The sequence below is a fragment of the Giraffa tippelskirchi genome, chromosome 2 (assembly GCF_054371585.1).
Source record: "Giraffa tippelskirchi isolate mGirTip1 chromosome 2, T2T-mGirTip1v1.2.pri, whole genome shotgun sequence".
NCBI classification, from domain to species: domain Eukaryota; kingdom Metazoa; phylum Chordata; class Mammalia; order Artiodactyla; family Giraffidae; genus Giraffa; species Giraffa tippelskirchi.
The window spans coordinates 39,090,918-39,113,511 of record NC_137276.1 but is presented as its reverse complement, the minus strand read 5'-3'; the positions used below and the strand labels follow the sequence as shown (position 1 = coordinate 39,113,511).

Below are 22,594 nucleotides of genomic sequence, written 5' to 3'. Positions count from 1 at the left end.
TCTTTTTGACTTACTTCACTCTGTATAATAGGCTCTAGGTTCATCCACCTCATTAGAACTGACTCATATGTGTTCCTTTTTATGGCTGAGAAATATTTCATTGTGTATATGTACCACAACTTCTTAATTCATTCATCTGTTGATGGACATCTAGGTTGCTTCCATGTTCTAGCTATTGTAAATAGTGCTGCAGTGAACGCTGGGATACATGTGTCTTTTTCAATTTTGGTGTCCTCAGGGTATATGCCTAGGAGTGGGACTGCTGGATCATATGGTGGTTTTATTCCTCCAAGACGAGCTTATTTTATCTTTATCACACTGGCTTGATGTGAGCATGAGTAAATATAATTTGTAAAGGACATGTACCTCAGAAGTGAGAGGATTTATTTATTTAGCTCTATTTTTCAATAGCCAAAAAAGACTAATTTGTGGATATTAAAACTTACCACATCAGAACTGGTTAGAATGTATCATAATAATTGTGGAGCTCTAAAAGCAAGAAACTTCTACCCTTAAGAGATATGTCTCAACACTTCCCTTCAATCAGAAAGTCTCTAAGAAAAATGTTTGTCCTAGCACTGAAGCCTGCAAAATACATTTGCATTTTGCAACCGAGTAACTAGATGAGCTAGAAAAGCAACGGATAAAAACCAACCATTTTTTAAAATCAGTATTTTTGAAATGAAAACCAATTTCAGATCGGAAATCCTCTGAACACTAGCAAATTAAAAGCTAAGCAAAATGCAGTTGTGCAGACTTTTATTTTCAACATGGAGTAGAGTTGACTACTGTGTTATACAGATAGGCATTTCCCAGCTGCATCATGAAGGAAGACAGGAAGATAAAGAAAAACAGCACATGGGCATATGCAATAGATTAATAGGACCAGAAAGGATGGTAGTAGGTTTCATGTTTGGCTTTCCAGGCCTGCAGTACTTAAGCTGCTAAACAGATGTGGGCCCTGTTTATGAAAAGATTCTAACAGTCTTACTTGGTCTTCTCTCCAGGTTTTAACAACCATTATGGAAAACCTGTCCTAATCCAACCCATTTATATTTAGGCCTATTTATATTTAGTCTTCTCCAAATGAGAATAAAGAATGGCTTCCTGGCTTTTTGTAATCTGCTGGTAAAGAATCCACCTGCAATGCGGGATACCTGGGTTTGATCCCTGGATTGGAAAGATCCCCTGGAGAGGAGAAGGAAATGGCAACCCACTCCAGTACTCTTGCCTGGAAAATCCCATGGACAGAGGAGCCTGGTAGGCTACAGTCCATGGGGTCGCAAAGAGTTGGACACGACTGAGCGACTTCACGCTCACTCACAAACACCATCTATTTGTCTTATGAATTGAGACCGTTACTCATATTTTTAAACCCTAAAATGCAAATTAAAATGAAGATAATATGCTTTGCATATCAAGCTGTTAAGGACTTTTGTTTGCTTGCTTTTTTTGTTTTGCTTTGTTTTATTTTCATTTTCAAAGTGATCTAAGTCCTAGTGAGTTTGCTTATGAGATAAGCAAACTCTCCTACGTCACTCTTGGAATGTAAATTGTTAAAACATTTTAAGAAAGAAATTTGGATATATGGGTCAAAAATTTGAAAATCTACTGATACTACAATAGATTAGTAGAAAAATGTCTTAAGAAAATAGTCAAAAATAAAAGAAATATATGCATAACATTTCACTGTGATACCCAATGATGTGAGATTAAGTTCAAAGTATTCAAAGATTGGAATACTATGTATCAATCAAAATCATGTTTTCTGATATATTTTTGATATAAACCTCAATGTATATAAATTTCCTTAAGAGATTTCTAACTGATCTGCTGGCTGGATTAACTGATTCTCTCTGCTCCATCTCTAACACATCCTGGATGATGTCCAATATGTACTAAAAATCTTCCCACTTCTATTCCTTTTTGAAAAAAAATTTAAGCTTATCACTATCCAAATTGCTTCCAAAAATTTTTGCGATAGTAATCAGTAAGCAAATACACAGAAAAAACATTTAATTTCTATGAAAATTATTTTGAATGCTTTGGAGAATTTCAGTAAAATCGAGTTACTAAAAAAATTATTAATGAATTAGGTGAAGGCAAAATACATGGGAAAAATAACAACTATGAAAGCCTTTTATACAGATTATTGAAGTCTTTAACTTTTCTTTCCATCAGAAAGAAAGGAAGAAGGAGAAGGAAAAAAAATTGTAAGTGATACATTTTGGATGTGACTTAAGTGAGAAAGAAGCTGGAATTCTAATAACTTGTTTCTATATCACAAGAGTGGCAAATAATTATACAGTTATACTTTATAAACTGAATTATTTGTAGTAATTTTTCGGTGATCCCTTATGTGAATTGACATTTTTTTAATCAAAAAAGTCCTTATCACATCACCATATCCAATAAGAAGGATTCTATGGTACACTGCATACATTGCATATATATATATTTACATATATATATATATATACACACACACATATACACATAGGTATGTATGCACACATATACTTACATGTATATATGTGTGTATTTATATGTGTAGGAATGCACCAAAATAATATCTCAGAGTGGTTGATATATAGGTGCTTTTTACACTGTCCTAAAATTTGTACAGTGAGCATATGTAGTAGTATACTCAGAAACAAATATATTTTAAAATATTATTTTCAAGAAAACAACTCCTTTTTTAATATTTTGATAAATTTAGGTTTTATACATTGGAAGAAAGAAAGAACTTATGATGTTATATTCTTGTCATTCCATAGGCATTCTGCAAGGTAATTCATTAAAGAGGTCAGTCCATTTAGAAAGCAGTATAATTCTACTGGCAAGCAATTAAAGTTGTACTTTGGCTTGGTTTTCTTAAACATACTGCTGCAATGATATAGAACCCTGATGCCCTGTATTTAAATTTGGTTGAGTTTCCACAATTTGTTTCTATTTTTCTATTGACATATCATTGCCTTTTTTACTAAAGTGTTATATATGTTTAAATTTCATGACTTGTTTATGTATTGAGTACTATTTTGTTTTATCAAAAGGAATGCTCTGAAAAGAAATCATTAAGAAAGTCATGTTCCTAGGAAAGATAGTATACATAATTTTTGCTGTTCATGCAAATAGGGCAGATTAAACTTTAAAGTGCATACCAGCTCTCTTCAGGAAACATCCTGGAAGATATTACTGGACACTTTGCTAACATCCCATTGACCAGAATTTAGTTACATGGCCATGCAAAGGAGGCTGGGAGATGTAGTCTTGACTCAGGACAGCCATGTCTCCTGGTAAATATTCTCTTCTTATGAGAGAAGGAAAAATGGGTATTAGGTGAATCAGGGATCTCTGCAACATTGACTGATCTTTTACAAAGTTCTAAATTAAGAAAAATGTAAAGACATTGTAATGTGTTGAACTGTGTGGTAATCACCATTTGCAGTTAGGTTTTTGGTACCCATAGTGGGCATATCAAGTAAATATCTCCCCAGTAAAGCGATCCCAGGAAGGCAAACAAGGAAGCTTTGGCTTCAGAGAGAGAATTATGAGACAGTGTTTAAAAGGAAAAGGAAAGCAAGAGAAGAATCGTGCTCTGCCACACACATTCTCCAGTGCAGCAGATAAGCCACTGGGACTGTGCGATGAAGGCAGAGAAATAGGACAGAGCCCCAGACCTGTTTTATCAGAGCCCCTGAAAAGTTTTGTCGTATTAATAGCTTGTAATATGGTGTTTGAAATCTTTACCAAGCAGATATTGAATTGTGTTTCATAGTTTAAGTTCTGGCATCAGACACTGCTTTCAAATTCTCCATCTGACACTTACAGGATGACCAGTGTATTCTGGTTTGCCCAAGACTTCCCCAATTTTTGCACTAAAAGTCTCACATCCTGGGCAAACAGGGATGATTGGTCCTCCTAGCTATTTACAAGCTTCATGTCCTTGGGCAAGATACTTGATTTCTTTGAGTCTGGTTCTTTAACTGTAAAATGGAAGTAGTAATAGTTCTGACCTTTTGTGATTATTGTGAACAATAAATGGAATGTGTTAATAGTGTGGGGCAGAGTACTTGGCTCAATAAGGGTTAATATTATCATTTATTGTTACCATTGTAAGAATTATAACAGGTTCATATACAATTGAATGGGTTCATTTGAATGGATCTGACGATTTCATATACATTTTACCTGCATTCTTCTGGATGGAACTACATGCTATATTGGAATAAGTGAAACTGAGAATTTGTGATGGTCTTATAATATATTTCTCATGAATGGCAATAAGCTGCTGTAACTGAGGAATTTTCTTTTAAAATTTAACATAAATCTCAAATGTTCCTTCTCTCACTTTCTCTGTATACTAACCCACTAATCTTTTGTTGTTGCTGCCATGGAATCTGAAATGAGAATATTTTCTGAACAGTCATGTAAAGTAATTGTCTGAAATGTTACAATAAATTAGAGTAGCATTGTCATATATACACCCTGGTTCTGGGCCCTAGATTGAAAGAGCTGAAATCACCTAGCGGAATTTTAAGTAGACGGACAAGCCAGCAACCGAGACAGCCCCACCTTTACTTAAAATGGCACCCCTGTTCTCATCTAGAGCCTGTCTACTGCAAGTATAGTTTGTAGCCAGCAAAATCTGCATCACCCAGGAGTTTGTTAGAAATGCAGAGTGTCAGGCCCTGCCCCAGACCTATTCGATCAGACCAGTGCCAAAACTCTCACTTAGGGATTCTGATTTAATTGCTCTGAGATGGGACCTGAGTGAGACAGTGAGTGAAAGTCACTCAGTGGTGTACAACTCTTTGCAACCCCATGGACTGTAGCCCACCAGGCTTTTCTATACATGGGATTCTCCAGGCAATAATACTGGAGTGAGTTGCCGTTTTCTCCTCCAGAGGATCTTCCTGAGCCAGGGATTGAACCTGTGTCTCTTACATCTCCTGCATTGGGAGGCAGATTCTTATGTATACATAAAGCTGATTCGCTTTGTTGTACAGAAGAAACTAACACAACATTGTAAAGCAATTATACTCCAATAATAAATTTTTTAAAAAAATGCAGAAAAAGACAAAAAAAGAATGCTATGAAGTTATTAAGAAAGTCATATACTTGGGAAAAACAGAATAAATTATTTTTGCTGTTCACACGAGGGGGGCAGATTAGATTTTGCCTATTCTTTTTATTTAATTATAACAAGTTTAGTCACTACTTAGGCTTTTCTCTTAGACTTCCCTTTATATTTTCTCTTTCATCTTTCTCTGTTCCCTTGCTGTTCCCTTTATATTTTCTCTTCTTTCTCTGTCCCCTTGCTATAACCTAGCTTCCCCCACAGCGCTTATCACCACTTGCATCCTATATTTATTTGTGCATGGCCTGCTTCTACCTTGAAAATGTGAAGTCTTTGGAGACCAAGGCTTTGAGGGTATCTCCAGCTCCTAGAAAGTGCCTGGCACACAATAGGTATTAATAAACACTTCTTAAGGAAGTGAATTTTCCAGAAGACAGTGTTGTATGAAAAAGAAAGTGAAAGTCGCTCAGTCGTGTCCGGCTCTTTGTGACCCCATGGACAGTCCATGGAATTCTCCAGGCCAGAATACTGGAGTGGGTAGCCTTTCCCTTCTCCAGGGGATCTTCCCGACCCAGGAATCGAACCAGGGTCTCCTGCATTGCAGGCAGATTCTTTACCAACTGAGCTATCAGGGAAGACCATTGTTGTATAATACTTACTAATAGCAATCCAATGATTCATTTTATTTTTAAAGTAAAGGAAAGCAAACATGAATATGATTTAAAATTTTGCGTATTAAGATAGCAAACCTGGTAATAAAGTTCATGCCTACACATCATAACATACTCTGTCACTTAGTGGCAAAGGAATAGAAAGAAAGAGGAGTGAAAAGGAAACTGTGAACACTTACTGGGCAGGTCCCTTGCAGTTCTTTTTAGCTGTGCAAGCGAAGTGTGATTATCTCCATCACTTGCATGAAGAAATTCGGCTCAGAGAGATTAAGCAGCTTGTTAAAGATACTATTGCTGTTAAAAATTTAACCAGAGTCTTTAGAACTTCAAATGTTCTTTTCCTTAAACAATACTATTCTTACCAGGATTTGTGGACTTTGGAAAGTCAAATGAGAAGTCAGAGGAAGGAGAATTGGGTCATCTCAGTGGCCAGTGGCAGTCATCTCTTAATATGAATATATACTCAGCAACCGTCTTCTCTCCTCCCCCCAAAGCTGGTAAAGACATCTCTTCTGGTGCTTCTGGTCATTCTGACCTCTTTTTCATATGTTCCTATTGCTAATCATCCTATAGAAGTAGGCATAGGAACTTCCCTGGTGGGCCAGTGGTTAGAAATCTGCCTGCCAATGCAAGGAACATGAGTTCGATCCCTGGTCCAGGAAGATTCCACATGCTGTTGGGCAACTAAGCCCATGTGCCACAACTACTGAAGCCTGAGTGCCCTAGAGCCTATGCTCTACCACAAGAGAAGCCACCACAATGAGAGGCCTGCACACCACAGCTTGAGAGTAGCACCTCCTCGCTGCAACTAGAGAAAGCCAGTGTGAAGCAGCGAAGATCCAGCACAGCCAAAAATCAATCAATAAATAAAATTTTTCTAAAAATGAAGAAGGCATAGCTCTCAGTAGCTCTTTTAGCTTTTGTCTTGGGAGAAATTCTCTCTTGATATGATTTTTCAACAACCTTCTCCACTACTATATTTATATTTCATTAGCTTAGCCCTTCCACTCCTGTTTCAACAGTGTTTTATTATCATCCCTGCAGACTTCCCTTGCTGTTGCATGACCACCTTGTGTTTAAACACTTGCTGCATTTTTTCCCCATGGGCAGGCAAACGGAAAAACGGTGATTGCAAATACGATGGAGGTATTCCAGAATGTGTGTCCTGCTCAAAGGGGAACGAGTACACAGACATGAGCCATCATTCTGACAAATGCATAAGATGTAGTGCCTGTGATGAAGAACATGGTAAGTGTCTTAAAAAAACATTCAAAAGGGACAAATCATAGTACTGCATGTAGCACCATGTATGATAGAGTCAGAAACTGGGACCTACGCTGGTGCTATGTCAGCGTACAGGAGGGACAGGCTGGGGCTGATGGGGGTGAAGCAGGATCAGGTACTGAGTGAATGACTAGTGAATGGTCTAGACATTTATGGGTCAAGTCTAGGCAGTTCTTCCAGATGTAAGAGAATGACTAAATGTAAGCATGGTGAATAGGACCCATCAGCTCTAATCAGAATTGCAGGGACTGTTCTTCCTGCCTTGATTTATGCTTGTAAAATGGCTTTTGATCTTAGCCAGAAAGAGCTCAGAAGCCTGCAGATATAAGGACAGAGAAACCCAAGAGGTGGGTGGACTGCTCCTCCTTTCTCTGAGGAACTGGCTTGTCCTGATAATTACTGTTGAGGACCTGAATTTTCATGGATATTCCAGTCTATCTTGAGGGTTCAGATTAAAATAAAGCAGAAGTACTCCCAGTTTTGTTAGACATCAAGAACTCTCTGGACACAAAGCTTTTCTTGTCCCTGTTCAGGCTCTAAAGCAATGTTTCTCAACCCTGACTGTATAGTAGAATCAAACAGAAAGCTATGAAAATTGCCAACATTTTTGTCCGGTTTCAAGGGCTTCCTAGTGGCTCAGATGGTAAAGAATTTGCCTGCAATGCAGGAGACTCAGGTTCGATCCCTGGGCCGAGAAGATTTCCTGGAGAAAAGAATGGCTACCCACTACAGTATTGTTGCCTGGAGAATTCCTTGGACAGAGGAGCCTGGCAGGCTACAGTCCACGGGGTCACAAAGAGTTGGACACCACTGAGTGACTTTCACTCACTCTCTCTCTCACTCAGGTCCTATCTCAGAGCAATTAAATCAGAATCTCTAAGTGAGGGTTTTGGCATTGGTCTGATTGAGTATGCTGGGGCAGGGCCTGACATTCTGCATTTCTAACAAGCTCCTGGGTGATGCTGATGTTCCTGATCTATAAGCCATACTCTGAGTAGGCAGGCTGTAGACAAGAACAGGGGAGCCATTTTAAGTACAGGTGAGATTGTCTAGGTTGCTGGATTGTCTGTCTGCTTAAAACACTGCTAGATGATTTCAGCTCTTTCAACCTGGGGTTGTCTATTTGGCATTTAAACACTAGTTATGTTACTAAAGGTTTGATGGTTTGACTGCTGATGTCAGCGCTGGATCTCAAAAACCCATGCTGCTCCTGCCCATCCTTTTCATTGTTCATTCATCAAATTGGTTTTCTAGGGCTAGAAGTGGAACAAAACTGTACTCTGACCCGGAATACCAAGTGCAGATGCAAATCAAACTTTTTTTGTAACAGTTCTCCATGCGAACACTGTAACCCTTGCACCACGTAAGTTTTAGTCTTTTTCTGGTTAAAACAGTAGATATATCTTGATAGAAAATGATTTCCTGAAAGGGAAGCAACACTGGCTGAAAGTGAAGAATTTGGGTTTTAATCTTTCTTTGCCTCCAAGAAAATAGATAACCATTTTTTCACTCAAACATTCTGTGTCTGAACATTTATTGAAGACCTCTTGCGTGCTTGATTCTGTGCTGGCTGCTCAAGCCATTGATGTATGCAGACACATGCCTGGTCTTGAAGATCTAAGGCTAGAGGCAGAGAGTGTCAAGGAAGATGATGGTTATGTCCAGACCATATGGTAAGACTTGTACTCTAGATTTTGAGTTATATAGGAAAACCTTTCAACTCTGGGGGATGGGTAAAGATATGACACATGGCTTGAGTCTTGAAAAAAGGAAGGAAAGACACTTACCTGGTGTATACAGATAGAAAGGACATTTCAGGCAGGGGAACAGCAACTGCACCAAGGCAAAAGGATGCTCTGGAGAACAAAGGACCTGGCTGGAGTTTAGGAGAGACTGAGAAGGAACCAGGTCAGATCATGAAGGATCTGTCTTTCATGCTAAAGTGCTTGATTTTAACCCAAAGATAGGACACCTGATTGTAGGTTTCACCTTTCTTCCAATTAATCGGGTGATTTTGAACAGATCACTTAACCTCTCAGCACTTTGGTTTCCTCACTCATTTTGTTGTTGTTCAGTTGCTAAGTCGTGACCGACTGTTTGCATACCCATGGACTGCAGCATGCCAGGCTCCCCTGTCCTTTACTATTTCCCAGAGTTTGTTCAAACTCATGTCCATTGAATTGATGATGCCATCCAACCATCTCAACCTCTGTCGCCCTTTTCCTCTCCTGCCCTCAATCGTTCCCAGCATCAGGGTCTTTTCCAATGAGTTGGCTGTTTGCATCAGGTAGCATGTTCAGTATCAGTCCTTTCAGTGAATATTCAGGGTTGATTTCCTTTAGGATTGACTGGTTTGATCTCCTTGCTGTCCATGGGACTCTCAAGAGTCTTATCCAGCACCAGAGCTCAAAAGCACCAATTCTTCGGCACTCATCCTACTTTATGGTCCAAATCTCACATCCATACATAACTAATGGAAAAACCATAGCTTTGTCTATATGGTCCTTTGTCAGCAAAGTATTGTCTCTGCTTTTTAATACATTGTTTAGATTTGTCATAGCTTTTCTTCCAAGAAGCAAGCGTCTTTTAATTTCATGGCTGCAGTCACCATCCACAGTGATTTTGGGGCCCAAGAAAATAAAGTCTGTCACTTTCCACTTTTTTCCCCATCTGTTTGCCATGCAGTGATGGGACTGGATGCCATGATCTTAGTTTTTTGAATGTGGATGTAAATCATACTCACTTGTCTTATCAACATCATTTCTGTGACAATCAGATTGGGTAATATGTGCTGTAAAAATTTGTCCAAGCTCACCTAGTTAGGGAATGGGCAGAGCCAGGTTATAATTCAGACAATTTGTCAGTATTTGGCTTTCTGAAGAAAATCCTACAGGGACTTCTTGAGTGCCCTAATCACTAGTTGATATAAAAGAGGAGGCCTTTAGGGGCTAGCTAGGTAGACTCCATAAGCAGCAGCCTGGGCAGTGGGCTATTGTCTGACCATTTTATTGCTCCGTGACTGTTTTGAAATTGCTTTTGGCAATTTATGATTTTTAGTTTATTAGCTAACTAAACTTTATTTTTATGTCTATTCCATCATTTTTCTCACATGTTGATATTTTAATGCCATTTTTTTTTACCTCAAGGTATTTTTAACCCATAGTCATTCTTTAGGATATTTTTCATCCAAACACCCAAATTATGTCATGAATTTGCACCAAATAGATGCTAAAAAAACCCAAGATCGTGTCATCCGATCCCATTAGGCATGCGTGCTTAGTCGCTCAGTCATGTCTGTCTCTTTGCGACCCCAGGCTTCTCTGTCCATGGATTCTCCAGGCAAGAATACTGGAGTGGGTTGCCATTTCCTTCTCCAATCTGGTCCTATCACTTCATGGCTAATAGATGGGAAAAAATGGAAACAGTGACAGACTTTATTTTCTTGGACTCCAAAAATCACTGTGGATGGTGACTGCAGCCATGAAATTAAAAGACGCTTGCTCCTTGAAAGAAAAGCTATGACAAACCTAGACAATGTATTAAAAAACAGAGACATTACTTTGCTGATAAAGGACTACATAGTCAAAGCTATGGTTTTTCCATTAGTTATGTATGGATGTGAGATTTGAACCATGAAGAAGGCTGAGTGCCCAAGAATTGATGCTTTTGAACTGTGGTGTTGGAGAAGACTCTTGAGAGCCCCTTGGACAGCAAGGAGATCAAACCAGCTAATCCTAAAGGCAATCAACCCTGAATATTCATTGGAAGGACTGATGCTAAAGCTTCACCGCCTGATATGAAGAGCCAACTCATTGCAAGAGACCCTGATGCTGGGAAAGATTGATTGCGGGAGGAGACAGGGATGACAGAGGATTAGATGGTTGGTTGGCATCACTGACTCAATGGACATGAGTTTGAGCAAGCTCTGGGAGATGGTGAAGGACAGGGAAGCCTAGCGTGCTGCAGTCCATGGGGTCGCAAAGAGTGACTGTACAACAACAACAAAATGCTAATCTAGAAATATTTGAGGGAATATGTTTGCCAGAGATGCAAAAATGGATAAAATGTCCCTGGATTTATAGTATGTTATTGAAAATGATCAAGGAATCAGTCCATCAGACTTCTTGAATTCCCTCTATATTTTTTCTAGGTGTGAAAATGGAATCATTGAGAAATGCACACCAACTAGCAACACCAAATGCAAAGGTTGTTATTTCTTTTTATGATTATATTCTCCTTTCTCCCAAACTCACTGTAAAATATGAAGAAAAGGCAATCCATTTTGATTCTATGAGTACTTTGTTTTCATCTTTTTTTTTTTATAATCTTAAGAAGTATGTACTTTCATATACCATGTACAATGTTTCTATCTACAGGATCCAGATCTCATGCAAACAGTTTATGGGCACTCTTGATCCTCCTAATCCCAATAGTTCTAATAATACACACAGGTAAGCTCTTACTTCATTCAAATGGCAGATTGAAGTGACTTGGGAAGTCATTGTTCACAAGAATTCCCTTCTGTCTTCTACTTGTAAGAAAGTTCCTACCAGGTAGCAACTCTGGTATAGAGTTAAATTCCTACTTCTAAATGCACCCCTGAGAGCTGATAAGAATAGATGATATTATCCTTCAGCTACTGTTTTTGAGCAGCCATTCTGGGGCACTGATTGGGTATTCCCATTCTCCCCATGAACAAGGGTATTTTCATTTACACAGCAGCCAAGCTGACCAAGAATTGGAAGTAGTCCTTCACTCTACACTGAAATCATCCCCTGCATAAAGAGAACTACAGGAGCAAAGGGATTGCAGCAGACACTTGATAAATTCATCCCTCTCTGTGCCTCCTCTCCCTTGTCCAGACCCCATGATTTTTGATTATTTATCCACTTTAACTTTAAAGACTGTGGCATACCTTTTATGCAAGAGTTACTTAGTAAAATCATCAGGTAAACCAAAATTTGGAATACTTATAATTACTCTGGGCCAGTGTGTGGTAACTGGATGGCTCCATTAAGATGTGGCCCATCAGGACACTCCTGATGGTCCAGTGGTTAAGACTTCACCTTCCAGTGCAGGACATGTAGGTTCAATCCCTAGTTGGGGAACTAAGATCCTACCTACATGCCTTATGGCCAGAAAACTAAAACATAAAACAGAAGCAATATTGCAACAAATTCAGTGTGTGTGTTAGTCGCTCAGTCGTGTCCAACTCTTTGCGACCCTAATGGACTGTATGTAGCTTGCCGGGCTTGTCGGTCCATGGAATTCTCCAAGCAAGAATACTGGAGTGGGTTACCATTCTCTTCTCCAGGGGATCTTCCTGACCCAGGGATCGAACCCAGCCTCCCACACTGCAGGCAGGTTCTTTACCATCTGAGCCGCCAGGGAAGCCCTAACAAACTCAGTAAAAGACTTTAAAAATGGTCCATAAAAAAATATTTTAAAAAATTTTAAAGAAAGATGTGGCATATCTCCAGACCACTTGACTCAGTGGGATGGAATTTTCAAAATCAGGACAAATCTGCCTCTTCTGGTGCTTGGTTGCTGTAAATTTTAGTGAATGAATTTCTCCTTTCTTCTCATGCTTCTCTTAGTATGAGACTTTGTTCTCTCATGCTTCCTACAAGGCTGAGACCTAAGTCTGACAGATATTTCTTGGATCTTTCAGTGGTGAAAAGACGATGCAGGAATAAAAAGAATGATTACTGCAACTCTGCAGCCTCAAATGATGTAAGTGTTGAACTGTGCATCAGCTATCCTAAAAAAATAGTCATTCAGCTTTTTACTTGTTACTATTTTAAAATTAATGAATTTATTTTAATTGGAGGCTAATTACAAAATTGTGGTGGTTTTTGCCATACATTGACATGAATCAGCCATGGGTGTACATGTGTCCCCCTACTTGTTACTTTTTAAAAAACAAACCTTTATGGTGCTTGTGTGTGCATGGATTAGAGGGGCATCAAAAATGAATTCAGATATGGTGCCCAGTTTATAAGAAACTTCTATACAAATAACATACAAATAAATTCTTAAGTTCTTACTTACACAAAGGGAGCTGACAAAAGGATGTGGCCAAGTTTCCATGTTCCATGTTGGTATTATTCATGAACAGAAATGCAGAGAGATATCCTTTACCAGAGCATGGATTCAACATGCCCAAGCAAAGAGATGACTCTGAAAGCCCACGCTAAAGGTACAACTCAGCTCTCTCCAGTCACTTGTTACCTTATCTGTCACCATATCTTTTTCCAACATGGAATCAAAGCATGTCACATCGCTAAAAAGAGGAGTTCCCTGGTGGCCTAGTGGCTTCCAGTGCTGTAGCCTGGGTTCAGTTCCTGTCAGGGAACTGAGGTCCTGCAAGCCGTGCTCAAAGGAGAAGAAAAATAAACAGCCAAAAGTACACTGGGGAGAATAACCAGCTCACCTGATGAATATTGATTTTTCTTAGTTGGGGCCAGTGGGATTTAGGGTTCTTTAAATCAATATAGTACAAAATCATTTCAACTTAAACTATGTTCTTGTGTCAAAAATTCAAATGGTTACAGTAAAGAAAATGTTAGAATGATGTTTACCATGTGCCTATACAAAGAATCATCTCAGCACATTTCACGAATCCCTTAGGTTTCTTGCCTCTGTGAAAAATGAACCAATATTCCCTTCGTTTCTGGTTAGGCTGGAACGTTTCAGAATAAAAATTTGAATGGTGAAAGAATCCTCCTTAGTCATTTAGTCTAATTTTATACATCAAGTAAGTGTACTTCCTTGAGTATTAAGGAAGAATTAGAAGATTGCATTTAGAGTATTCTAAATATATTTTTATTTCCCTCTCTCCTTCTCTCTGTCTTTTTTTTTTCTCCCCAGGAAGGGAGGCGACTGAATTTAACAGGTAAGATTTTTATCACTTCGTTTCATAGAGATGGCTTCCTTGGGAGTAACAGGCTAATTTTGCGGTTAAAATAATGTGAATTTCAGTGACACGTTGTGGAGTCCTGCTATTCCTTGAGGCTGCGTTTCTTCCTGCTCACTAACAAGGGTTTATTAGGCAGTGTGTTTAAATGTATGACTAATACTCATTATTAAAAATAAGTCAGGTAACATAAGATGCTGTATTCTTAAAGCTTTGTTTTCCTTCACAAGCAGTTGGGTATAGCAAAGAACTCTGCCTAAACTCCTAGGTAATCTGAATTGTAGACTCAGTTGTATACTTACTCTTGGTGTGTCCTAGTTCCAGTGAGTCAGTGATAAGATGGTGATAAACCCTTGGCCTGCCTTTTAGATTTGTGGATCATTGATCATCAGATCCATGAGGGTGTTAGAAATGAGCTTTTCCAGTCTTCTTATTATATAGATGAGAAAAGAAGACACAGAGACGTTATGTATCTTGCCCAGGTTGTAGAGCAAATTACTGGGGACATTGGAGGAGCTGGGATAAGAACTCAAGGTTTGTTCTGTTTTTATTTTTCCCCAATTGGCTCCTTAGATCTCTAGGACTTACCCATATTCTTAAGTACTGTAAGAAGAGAAATAACTATGGTTTTTCAGAAGTGGGAATTTTGTTTAGAAAAACAAATTTTCAGAGACTGTTCTCTATTTTTTCAGATATTGACTTGGGTAAATATATCCCTAGTATTGCTGAACTAATGAAAATAACTGAAGTTAAAGAATTTGTTCGGAAGAATGGCATGGAGGAAGCCAAAATAGATGATATCATGCATGACAATCTCCGTGAAACAGCTGAACAGAAAGTCCAACTGCTCCGCAATTGGTATCAAAGTCATGGGAAGAAAAATGCATACTGCACTTTGGCTAAAAATCTCCCAAAAGCTCTTGCAGAGAAAATTTGTGATATAGTCACGAAGGACATTACTAATGAACGTGAAAATGCAAACTTGCAAAATGAAAATGGAAACTTGGTTTAAAGTGAAAAACAACTAACTCAGTTCTGAGAATATACTAAATATGTTCAAATAAGTTCTGAGTAGCTATAGATATTGCTTGGCTTGGCTTTTTACTGGGTGTGTTTTCTTTTTTCATTTATTAGATTTGTAGAGCTAATATATTTGCTCAAAGCTATTTGTAGAGCTAATAGCTTTAAGCATTTCATGATTCTGCCTTCAAGGATTTTTAAAGTCTAGTTGGAGAGATGCACGCTGGTGAGAGTAAATACCCATGTTCATCTTCTTGCCTGTTAAGTGTGTAAAAAAGTGTGTATTCAAAGATTGAGATCATGCTCAAGTGTGTAACATATGATTCTGTCAGTGTGAATGTAATTAATGTATGTGAACACAAATGACCCCATTCCACGAATTAGTAGATGTGATCATTGTTGCCATGTGATAATCAACTGCCTCTAAATTACCTCCCCAGCTCCACTGATAGATAATTCTAGAGATTTTGCCATATTTATAAATTTTGTTTACACCTTTAAGAGGAGTGTATTCAGGGAAAACTTGCACATATCCTCTGAATGTAAAATTTAATAAGGTTCTACCTCAAAGATCTTTGCACAGATTATTGGCCTTTCATAGTGAAATATATCCATTTTGGATTCATATAGAAAATGCGGACTCAATTATAATGCTTGAATATTTTATATTTGTCACTTTGGATCAAATAACCCACTTCTTTCTCAGGTGTCAAACATTTTGATCAGGAAGGAATTACTAGATCACTGTCATCTCTCTTGTTTTCGCCTTGATGTGCATCTGGGTAGACTGTGAACCCACAGACTTGAAAGGACTTCCTAAGAAACATTGAATGATTCATGAAAAACTGGGGCTGCCCTTAGAAACATCTAGCTTGGTTTGGAGAGACCAGCTGCTCTTAGGAAAGGTAACTTTGTGGCATATCATGAACCCATGTCTATCACCAAAGCTGATAAGATAGATTCTTATTTTGTTCTGTCCCCCACAAAGAGCTCAGTAACTTGCCATGTGTTCTCTGTTGATGTAAAAGCAGCTTATACACAGCAGAAGTGAAATCATACTGCTGCTGCTGCTGCTAAGTCACTCCAGTCGTGTCTGACTCTGTGCGACCCCATAGACGGCAGCCCACCAGGCTCGCCCGTCCCTGGGATTCTCCAGGCAAGAACACTGGAGTGGGTTGCCATTTCCTTCTCCAATGCATGAAAGTGAAAAGTGAAAGTGAAGTCGCTCAGTCATGTCAGACTCAGCGACCGCATGGACTGCAGCCTACCAGGCTCCTCCATCCATGGGATTTTCCAGGCAAGAGTACTGGAGTGGGGTGCCATTGCCTTCTCCAGAAATCATACTAGGTGTTAAAAATTGCTTCTGTTGTTTTATGTAGCTACTTAGACAAGCCCCTCTCCGCACTATCAATTCCTTGCTTTTACATTTAAACACTTTTGAAAGTTTGTATTAACTGTGAATGTCAATAAATACTATTTATATTTATATAGTTGTAAAGGGAAGACAATTATAAGCTGAAGCAGATGCTCAGAAGTACCTAAACAGCTTCCATTGATGTAAGATGTTTTTCCCTCATGTTTGGAAATAGAAAATATAAGTAAAAATATTTTATTAAAATCATGTTTTTGGTATTTCTGGTTATCTCTTTTTTGGTGGGACCTTGCTTTTTATTTTCCTTTTTTCTATTTATTACTAACCGTAACCTGTTCAGTAATCTTTCATCCATTCTCTGATCTCTCAGGAGGTATTTCCTTTTTAAAGGCTTTTAGTAGTTAAATCATTTCCTCCATAGGCTGCTACTCTAAAGAATATATCTCCTAAACAATACATAATTACTTATTATATGAGGACTTACCATGACAGGATTATATATTAGGCACTAGAAGTGTTGTATATTGACACATGTAAATGAAATCTAGACAAATGGTACAGATGATCATATTTGCAGAGCAGGAATAGAGATGCAGACGTAGAGGACAGACATATAGACACTGGCAGGGAAAGAGGGTGAGACAAATTGGGAGAGTAGCATTGACATGTATACAGTGCGTGCATGCTGCGTCACTTCAGTCACATCCCACTCTTTGCAACCCTGTGGACTGCAGCCTTCCAGGCTCCTCTGTCCATGAATTCTCCAGGCAAGAATACTGGAATGGGTTGCCATTTTCTCCTCCAGGGTATCTTCCCAACCCAGGGAGTGAAGCTGCGTCTCTTAATGTCTCTTGCATTGACAGGCGGGTTCTTTACCACTAGCACTACCTGGGAAGCTCATATTACCATGTGTAAAATAAATAGCTAGTGGGAATCTGCTATATAGCACGGGTAGCTCAGCTGAGTGCTCTGAAATGACCTAGAGGGGTGGGAGGGAGGCTCACGAAGGAGAGGATATATGTGTATGTATAACTGATTTACTTTGTTGTATAGCAGAAACTAATACAACATTGTAAAACAATTATATTTCAATAATAAAATTTCTTAAAAATATGTATAACTGGAAATATATAAGAAAAAGAAAAAAGTAAATAGTTCAAAGGATTGGTTTTATTGGTAAGAAGGCTAAATGGGGATTTTGAAATATTCCTTTCTGCATACTTTTTATTTCTGGCTCCATAATGACCACTGGACTATATCTCTCTTTTAAAATTTAATTTTAATAATGCATTTTGTTTAGCCCATTATTTCCCAAATATTATCATTTCAACATGTAAGCAATATATAAACTATTAATGAAATCATTTGCATTCTTTTTTTTTCCTAGTAAAGCCTTCAAAATCTGGTTTGTATTTTAGTTACAGTTTTAAGTACATCTCAGTTTGGACTGGCTGCATTTCAAAGATTCAACAGCTGGTGGCTAGTGGCTATGCTATTGACAGTTCAGGTCTCTACCTTTATTAGGGCAGGTCTGCACATTTAACTCTATGGCTGGTTTAGCCCTACTACTAAAGTCCAGTACTTTCACCATCTTTTCAAGGGGTTCTCTTCACTCTGGTTTGTTGGAGTGTCAGCATCTCCCACCCCTGTGTCACTGCTGGGAATTGTTCTGCTTACAGCACCCATAGCTGTTCTTTGCTGGCTCTCAGAGTCTTATCTCCGCAAGTGCACAGAGTAACAGCCAAAGATTTCAAAGACTCTCTGCACAGATTTCTGGAACTCTTTTTCTGTGTAACTTCCTTCTTTTCAGTACTCTGTTCTGAAAAGTGTGGCAACCTCAACCTCCTAAATGCTACCCTCTGCCCCTCAACTTGATAAGAAGACTATTCTTTGCTTAGAGTTCCTTCTGTACCAGGGTCTGAAAAAAGCTTGTGGGCAGAAGGTCTGAGTGATCATAGGGGTCACCTCATTAGTTTCTCTCTTCTAAGAGACAATCTGTACTCTCTATTATCTGGTTTTCTAGTTCTAGACAATAGTGGGGCAAGTTGGTACTAGTTTGCCTTCATGGCCAGAAGCAGAAGTCCTATGGACACATCTCAGTTTATTGTGCTTCACTTTATTGCATTTTGCAGATATTGTGATTTTTACCAACAGGTTTTGTGGCAACCCTGCATCGAGCAAGACTGTTGGCGTCATATTTTTCTAACAGCATTTGCTCACTTTGTGCTCATTTTGGTAATTCTTGCAGTATCAATATCTTGGACTTTATCATGATGATTATATTTATTATGGTGATCTGTGATTAGAATCAAATCCCATACCCATCAGAGATGCTCAGAGGGCTCAAACAAACCTTGTGTGCATCAGGACCCAGAGACCCCACAGAGACTGAGACAGAACTGTGTTTGGGTGTCTCCTGAGGAGATGTGGTTCAGCAGTGGACTGCTGCAGGGACAGGGGCTCTGGGTGCAGTAGACCTGGGTATGGCATAAGCCTTCTTGGAGGAGGTCGCCATTAACCCCACCATAGAGCCAACAGAACTTACACAGGACTAGGGAAACAGACTCTGGGAGGGCACAAAGAGAACCTTGTGTGCATCAGGACCCAGGAGAAAGGAGCAGTGACCCCACAAGAGACTGACCCAGACTTGCCCATGAATGTCCATGTGTCTCTGGCAGAGGCGTGGGTCGGCAGTGGCCTACTGCAGAGTCGAGGGCACTGAGTGTAGCAGTGCGTGCATGGGGTCTTTTGAAAGAGGTCGCAATTATCTTCATTACCTTCACCATAGTTTGGCCTCAGGTCAAATAACAAGGAGGCAACACAGCCCCCATCTTCAACAAAAAATTGGATTAAAGATTTACTGAGCATGGCCCCACCCATCAGAGCAAGACCCAGTTTCCCCCTCAGTCAGTCTCTCCCATCAGGAAGCTTCCATAAGCCACTTACCCTTCTCCATCAGAGGGCAGACAGACTGAAAACCACAATCCAAGAAAACTAACCAATCTGATCACATGGACCACTGCCTTGTCTAACTCAATGAAACTATGAGCGATGCCATGTAGGGCCACCCAAGATGGATGGGTAATGGTGGAGAGTTCTGACAAAACATCCACTGGAGAAGGGCATGGCACACCACTTCAGCATTCCCGCCTTGAGAACCCCATGAACAGTATGAAAAGGCAAAAAGATAGGACACTGAAAGATGAACTGCCCAGGTCGGTAGGTGCCCAATATGCTACTGGAGATCAGTGGAGAAATAACTCCAGAAAGAATGAAGGGATGGAGCCAAAGCAAAAATAACACGGAGTTGTGAATGTGACTGGTGATGGAAGTAAAGTCTGATGCTGTAAAGAGCAATATTGCATAGGAATCTGGAATGTTAGGTCCATGAATCAAGGCAAATTGAAAGTGGTCAAACGAGATGGCAAGAGTGAACGTTGACATTTTAGGAACTAAAATGGACTGGAATGGGTGAATTTAACTCAGAGGAGCATTATATCTACTACTGTGGGCAAGAATCCCTTGGAAGAAATGGAGTAGCCATCATAGTCAACAAAAAAGTCCAAAATGCAGTACTTGGATGCAATCACAAAAATGACAGAATGATCTCTGTTCGTTTACAAGGCAAACCATTCAGTATCACAGTAATTCAAGACTATGCCCTGACCAGTAATGCTGAAGAAGTTGAAGTTGACCGGTTCTATGAAGACTTACAAGACCTTCTAGAACTAACACCCAAAAAAGATGTCCTTTTCATTATAGGGGACTGGAATGCAAAAGTAGAAACCCAAGAGATACCTGGAGTAACAGGGAAATTTGGCCTTGGAGTACAGAATGAAGCAAGACAAAGGCTAATAGAGTTTTGCCAAGAGAACGCACTGGTCATAGCAAACACCCTCTTCCAACAACACAAGAGAAGACTCTACACATGGACATCACAAGATGGTCAATACCGAAATCAGATTGATTATACTCTTTGCAGCCAAAGATGGAGAAGCTCTATACAGTCAGCAAAATCAAGACCTGGAGCTGATTGTGGCTCAGATCATGAACTCCTTACTGCCAAATTCAGACTGAAACTGAAGAAAGTAGGGAAAACCACTAGACCATTCAGGTATGACCTAAATCAAATCCATTATGACTATACAGTGGAAGTGAGAAATAGATTCAAGGGATTAGATCTGATAGTCAGAGTGCCTGAAGAGCTATGGATGGAGGTTCGCGACATTGTACAGGAGACAGGGATCAAGACCATCCTCAAGAAAAAGAAATGCCAAATGGCAAAATGGTTGCCTGAGGAGGCCTTACAAACAGTTATGAAAAGAAAAGAAAAGGAGAAAAGGAAAGGTATACCCATTTGAATGCAGAGTTCCAAAGAATAGCAAGGAGAGATAAGAAAACCTTCCTCGGTGATTAAGCAAAAAAATAGAGGAAAGCAATAGAATGGGAAAGACTAGACATCTCTTCAAGAAAATTAGAGATACCAAGGGAACTTTTCTTGCAAAGATGAGCACAGAAAGGACAGAAATAGTATGGACCTAACAGAAGCAGAAGATATTAAGAAGAGGTGGCAGGAATACACAGAAGAGCTGTAAAAAAAGATCTTCACAACCCAGATAATCATGATGGTGTGATCACTCACTTAGAGCCAGACATCCTGGAATCCAAAGTCAAGTGGATCTTAGGAAGCACCACTATGAACAAAGCTAGTGGAGGTGGTGGAATTCCAGTGGAGCTATTTCAAATCCTAAAAGATGATGCTGTGAAAGTGCTGTGCTCAATATGCCAGCAAATTTGGAAAACTCATCAGTGGCCACAGGACTGGAAAAGTACAGTTTTCATTCCAGTTCCAAAGAAAGACAATGCCAAAGAATGCTCAAACTACCACACAATTGCACTCATCTCACACACTAGCAACGTAATGCTCAAAATTTTCCAAACCAGGCTTCAACAGTACGTGAATCATGAAATTCCAGATGTTCAAGCTGGATTTAGAAAAGGCAGAGGAACCAGAGATCAAATTGCCAACATCTGTTGGATCATCAAAAAGCAAGAGAGTTCCAGAAAAACATCTGCTTTTGCTTTATTGACTACGCCAAAGCCTTTGACTGTGTGTATCACAATAAACACAATGGAACACAATGGAAAATTCTGAAAGAGATGGGAATATCAGACCACCTGACCTACCTCCTGAGAAATCTGTATGCAAGTCAGTAAGCAACAGTTAGAAGTGGACATGGAACAGCAGGCTGGTTCCAAATAGGGAAAGGAGTACATCAAGACTGGATATTGTCACCCTGCTTATCTAATTCATATGCAGAGTACATCATGAGAAAGCCTGGACTGGATGAAACACAAGCTGGAATCAAGATTGCCGGGAGAATATCAATAACCTCAGTTATGCAGATGACACCTGATGGCAGAAAGCGAAGAAGAACTAAAGAGCCTCTTGATGAAAGTGAAAGAGGAGAGTGAAAATTTTGGCTTAAAATTCAACATTCAGAAAACTAAGGTCATGACATCTGGTCCCATCACTTCATGGCAAATAGATGGGAAAACAATGACAGACTTTATTTTCTTGGGCTCCAAAATCACTGCAGATGGTGACTACAGCCATGAAATTAAAAGATGCTTGCACCTTGGAAGAAAAGTTATGACCAACCTAGACAGCATATTAAAAAGCAGAGACATTACTTTGCCAACAAAGGTCTGTCTAGTCAAAGCTATGGTTTTTCCAGTAGTCATGTATGGATGTGAGAGTTGGACTATAAAGAAAGCTGAGCACTGAAGAATTGATACTTTTGAACTGTGGTGTTGGAGAAGACTTTTGAGAGTCCCTTGGACTGCAAGGAGATCCAACCAGTCCATCCTAAAGGAAATCAGTCCTGAATATTCATTGGAAGGACTGATGCTGAAGCTGAAACTCCAATACTTTGGCCACCTGATGCGAAGAGTTGACTCGTTTGAAAAGATCCTGATGCTGGGAAAGATTGAAGGCGGGAGGAGAAGGGGATAACAGAGGATGAGATGGTTGGATGGTATCACCGACTCAATAGACATGAGTTTGAGTAAACTCCAGGAGTTGGTGATGGACAGGGAGGCCTGGTGTGCTGCAGTCCATGGGGTTGCAAAGGGTCGGACATGACTGAGCAACTGAACTGAACTGAATTGTGATCAGTGATCTCTGATATTGTGAAGAGTGAAAGTGAAAGTGTTAGTCGCTCAGTCATGTCCAACTCTTTGCAACCTCA

The 22,594-nt window shown here is 39.5% G+C and overlaps 1 protein-coding gene across 3 annotated transcripts in view; it reads left to right on the top strand.

The window, feature by feature from the left end:
• Positions 1–16,592, top strand: part of FAS (Fas cell surface death receptor) — a 30,240-nt gene extending 13,648 nt beyond the window's left edge. The window contains exons 1-8 of one of the 3 annotated variants that reach the window (XM_081556404.1): positions 6,123–6,248; positions 6,862–6,999; positions 8,290–8,398; positions 11,186–11,241; positions 11,412–11,486; positions 12,707–12,768; positions 13,906–13,930; positions 14,644–16,592. In XM_081556404.1, coding sequence (XP_081412530.1) covers positions 6,203–6,248; positions 6,862–6,999; positions 8,290–8,398; positions 11,186–11,241; positions 11,412–11,486; positions 12,707–12,768; positions 13,906–13,930; positions 14,644–14,963 — 831 coding nt within the window. In that variant the 5' untranslated portion in view covers positions 6,123–6,202 and the 3' untranslated portion in view covers positions 14,964–16,592. Of the gene's footprint in view, positions 1–6,122; positions 6,249–6,861; positions 7,000–8,289; positions 8,399–11,185; positions 11,242–11,411; positions 11,487–12,706; positions 12,769–13,905; positions 13,931–14,621 lie in introns of those variants that run through there. The other 2 variants (XM_081556391.1, XM_081556399.1) reach the window with 2 other exon arrangements.
• The last annotated feature ends 6,002 nt before the right edge of the window (positions 16,593–22,594 follow it).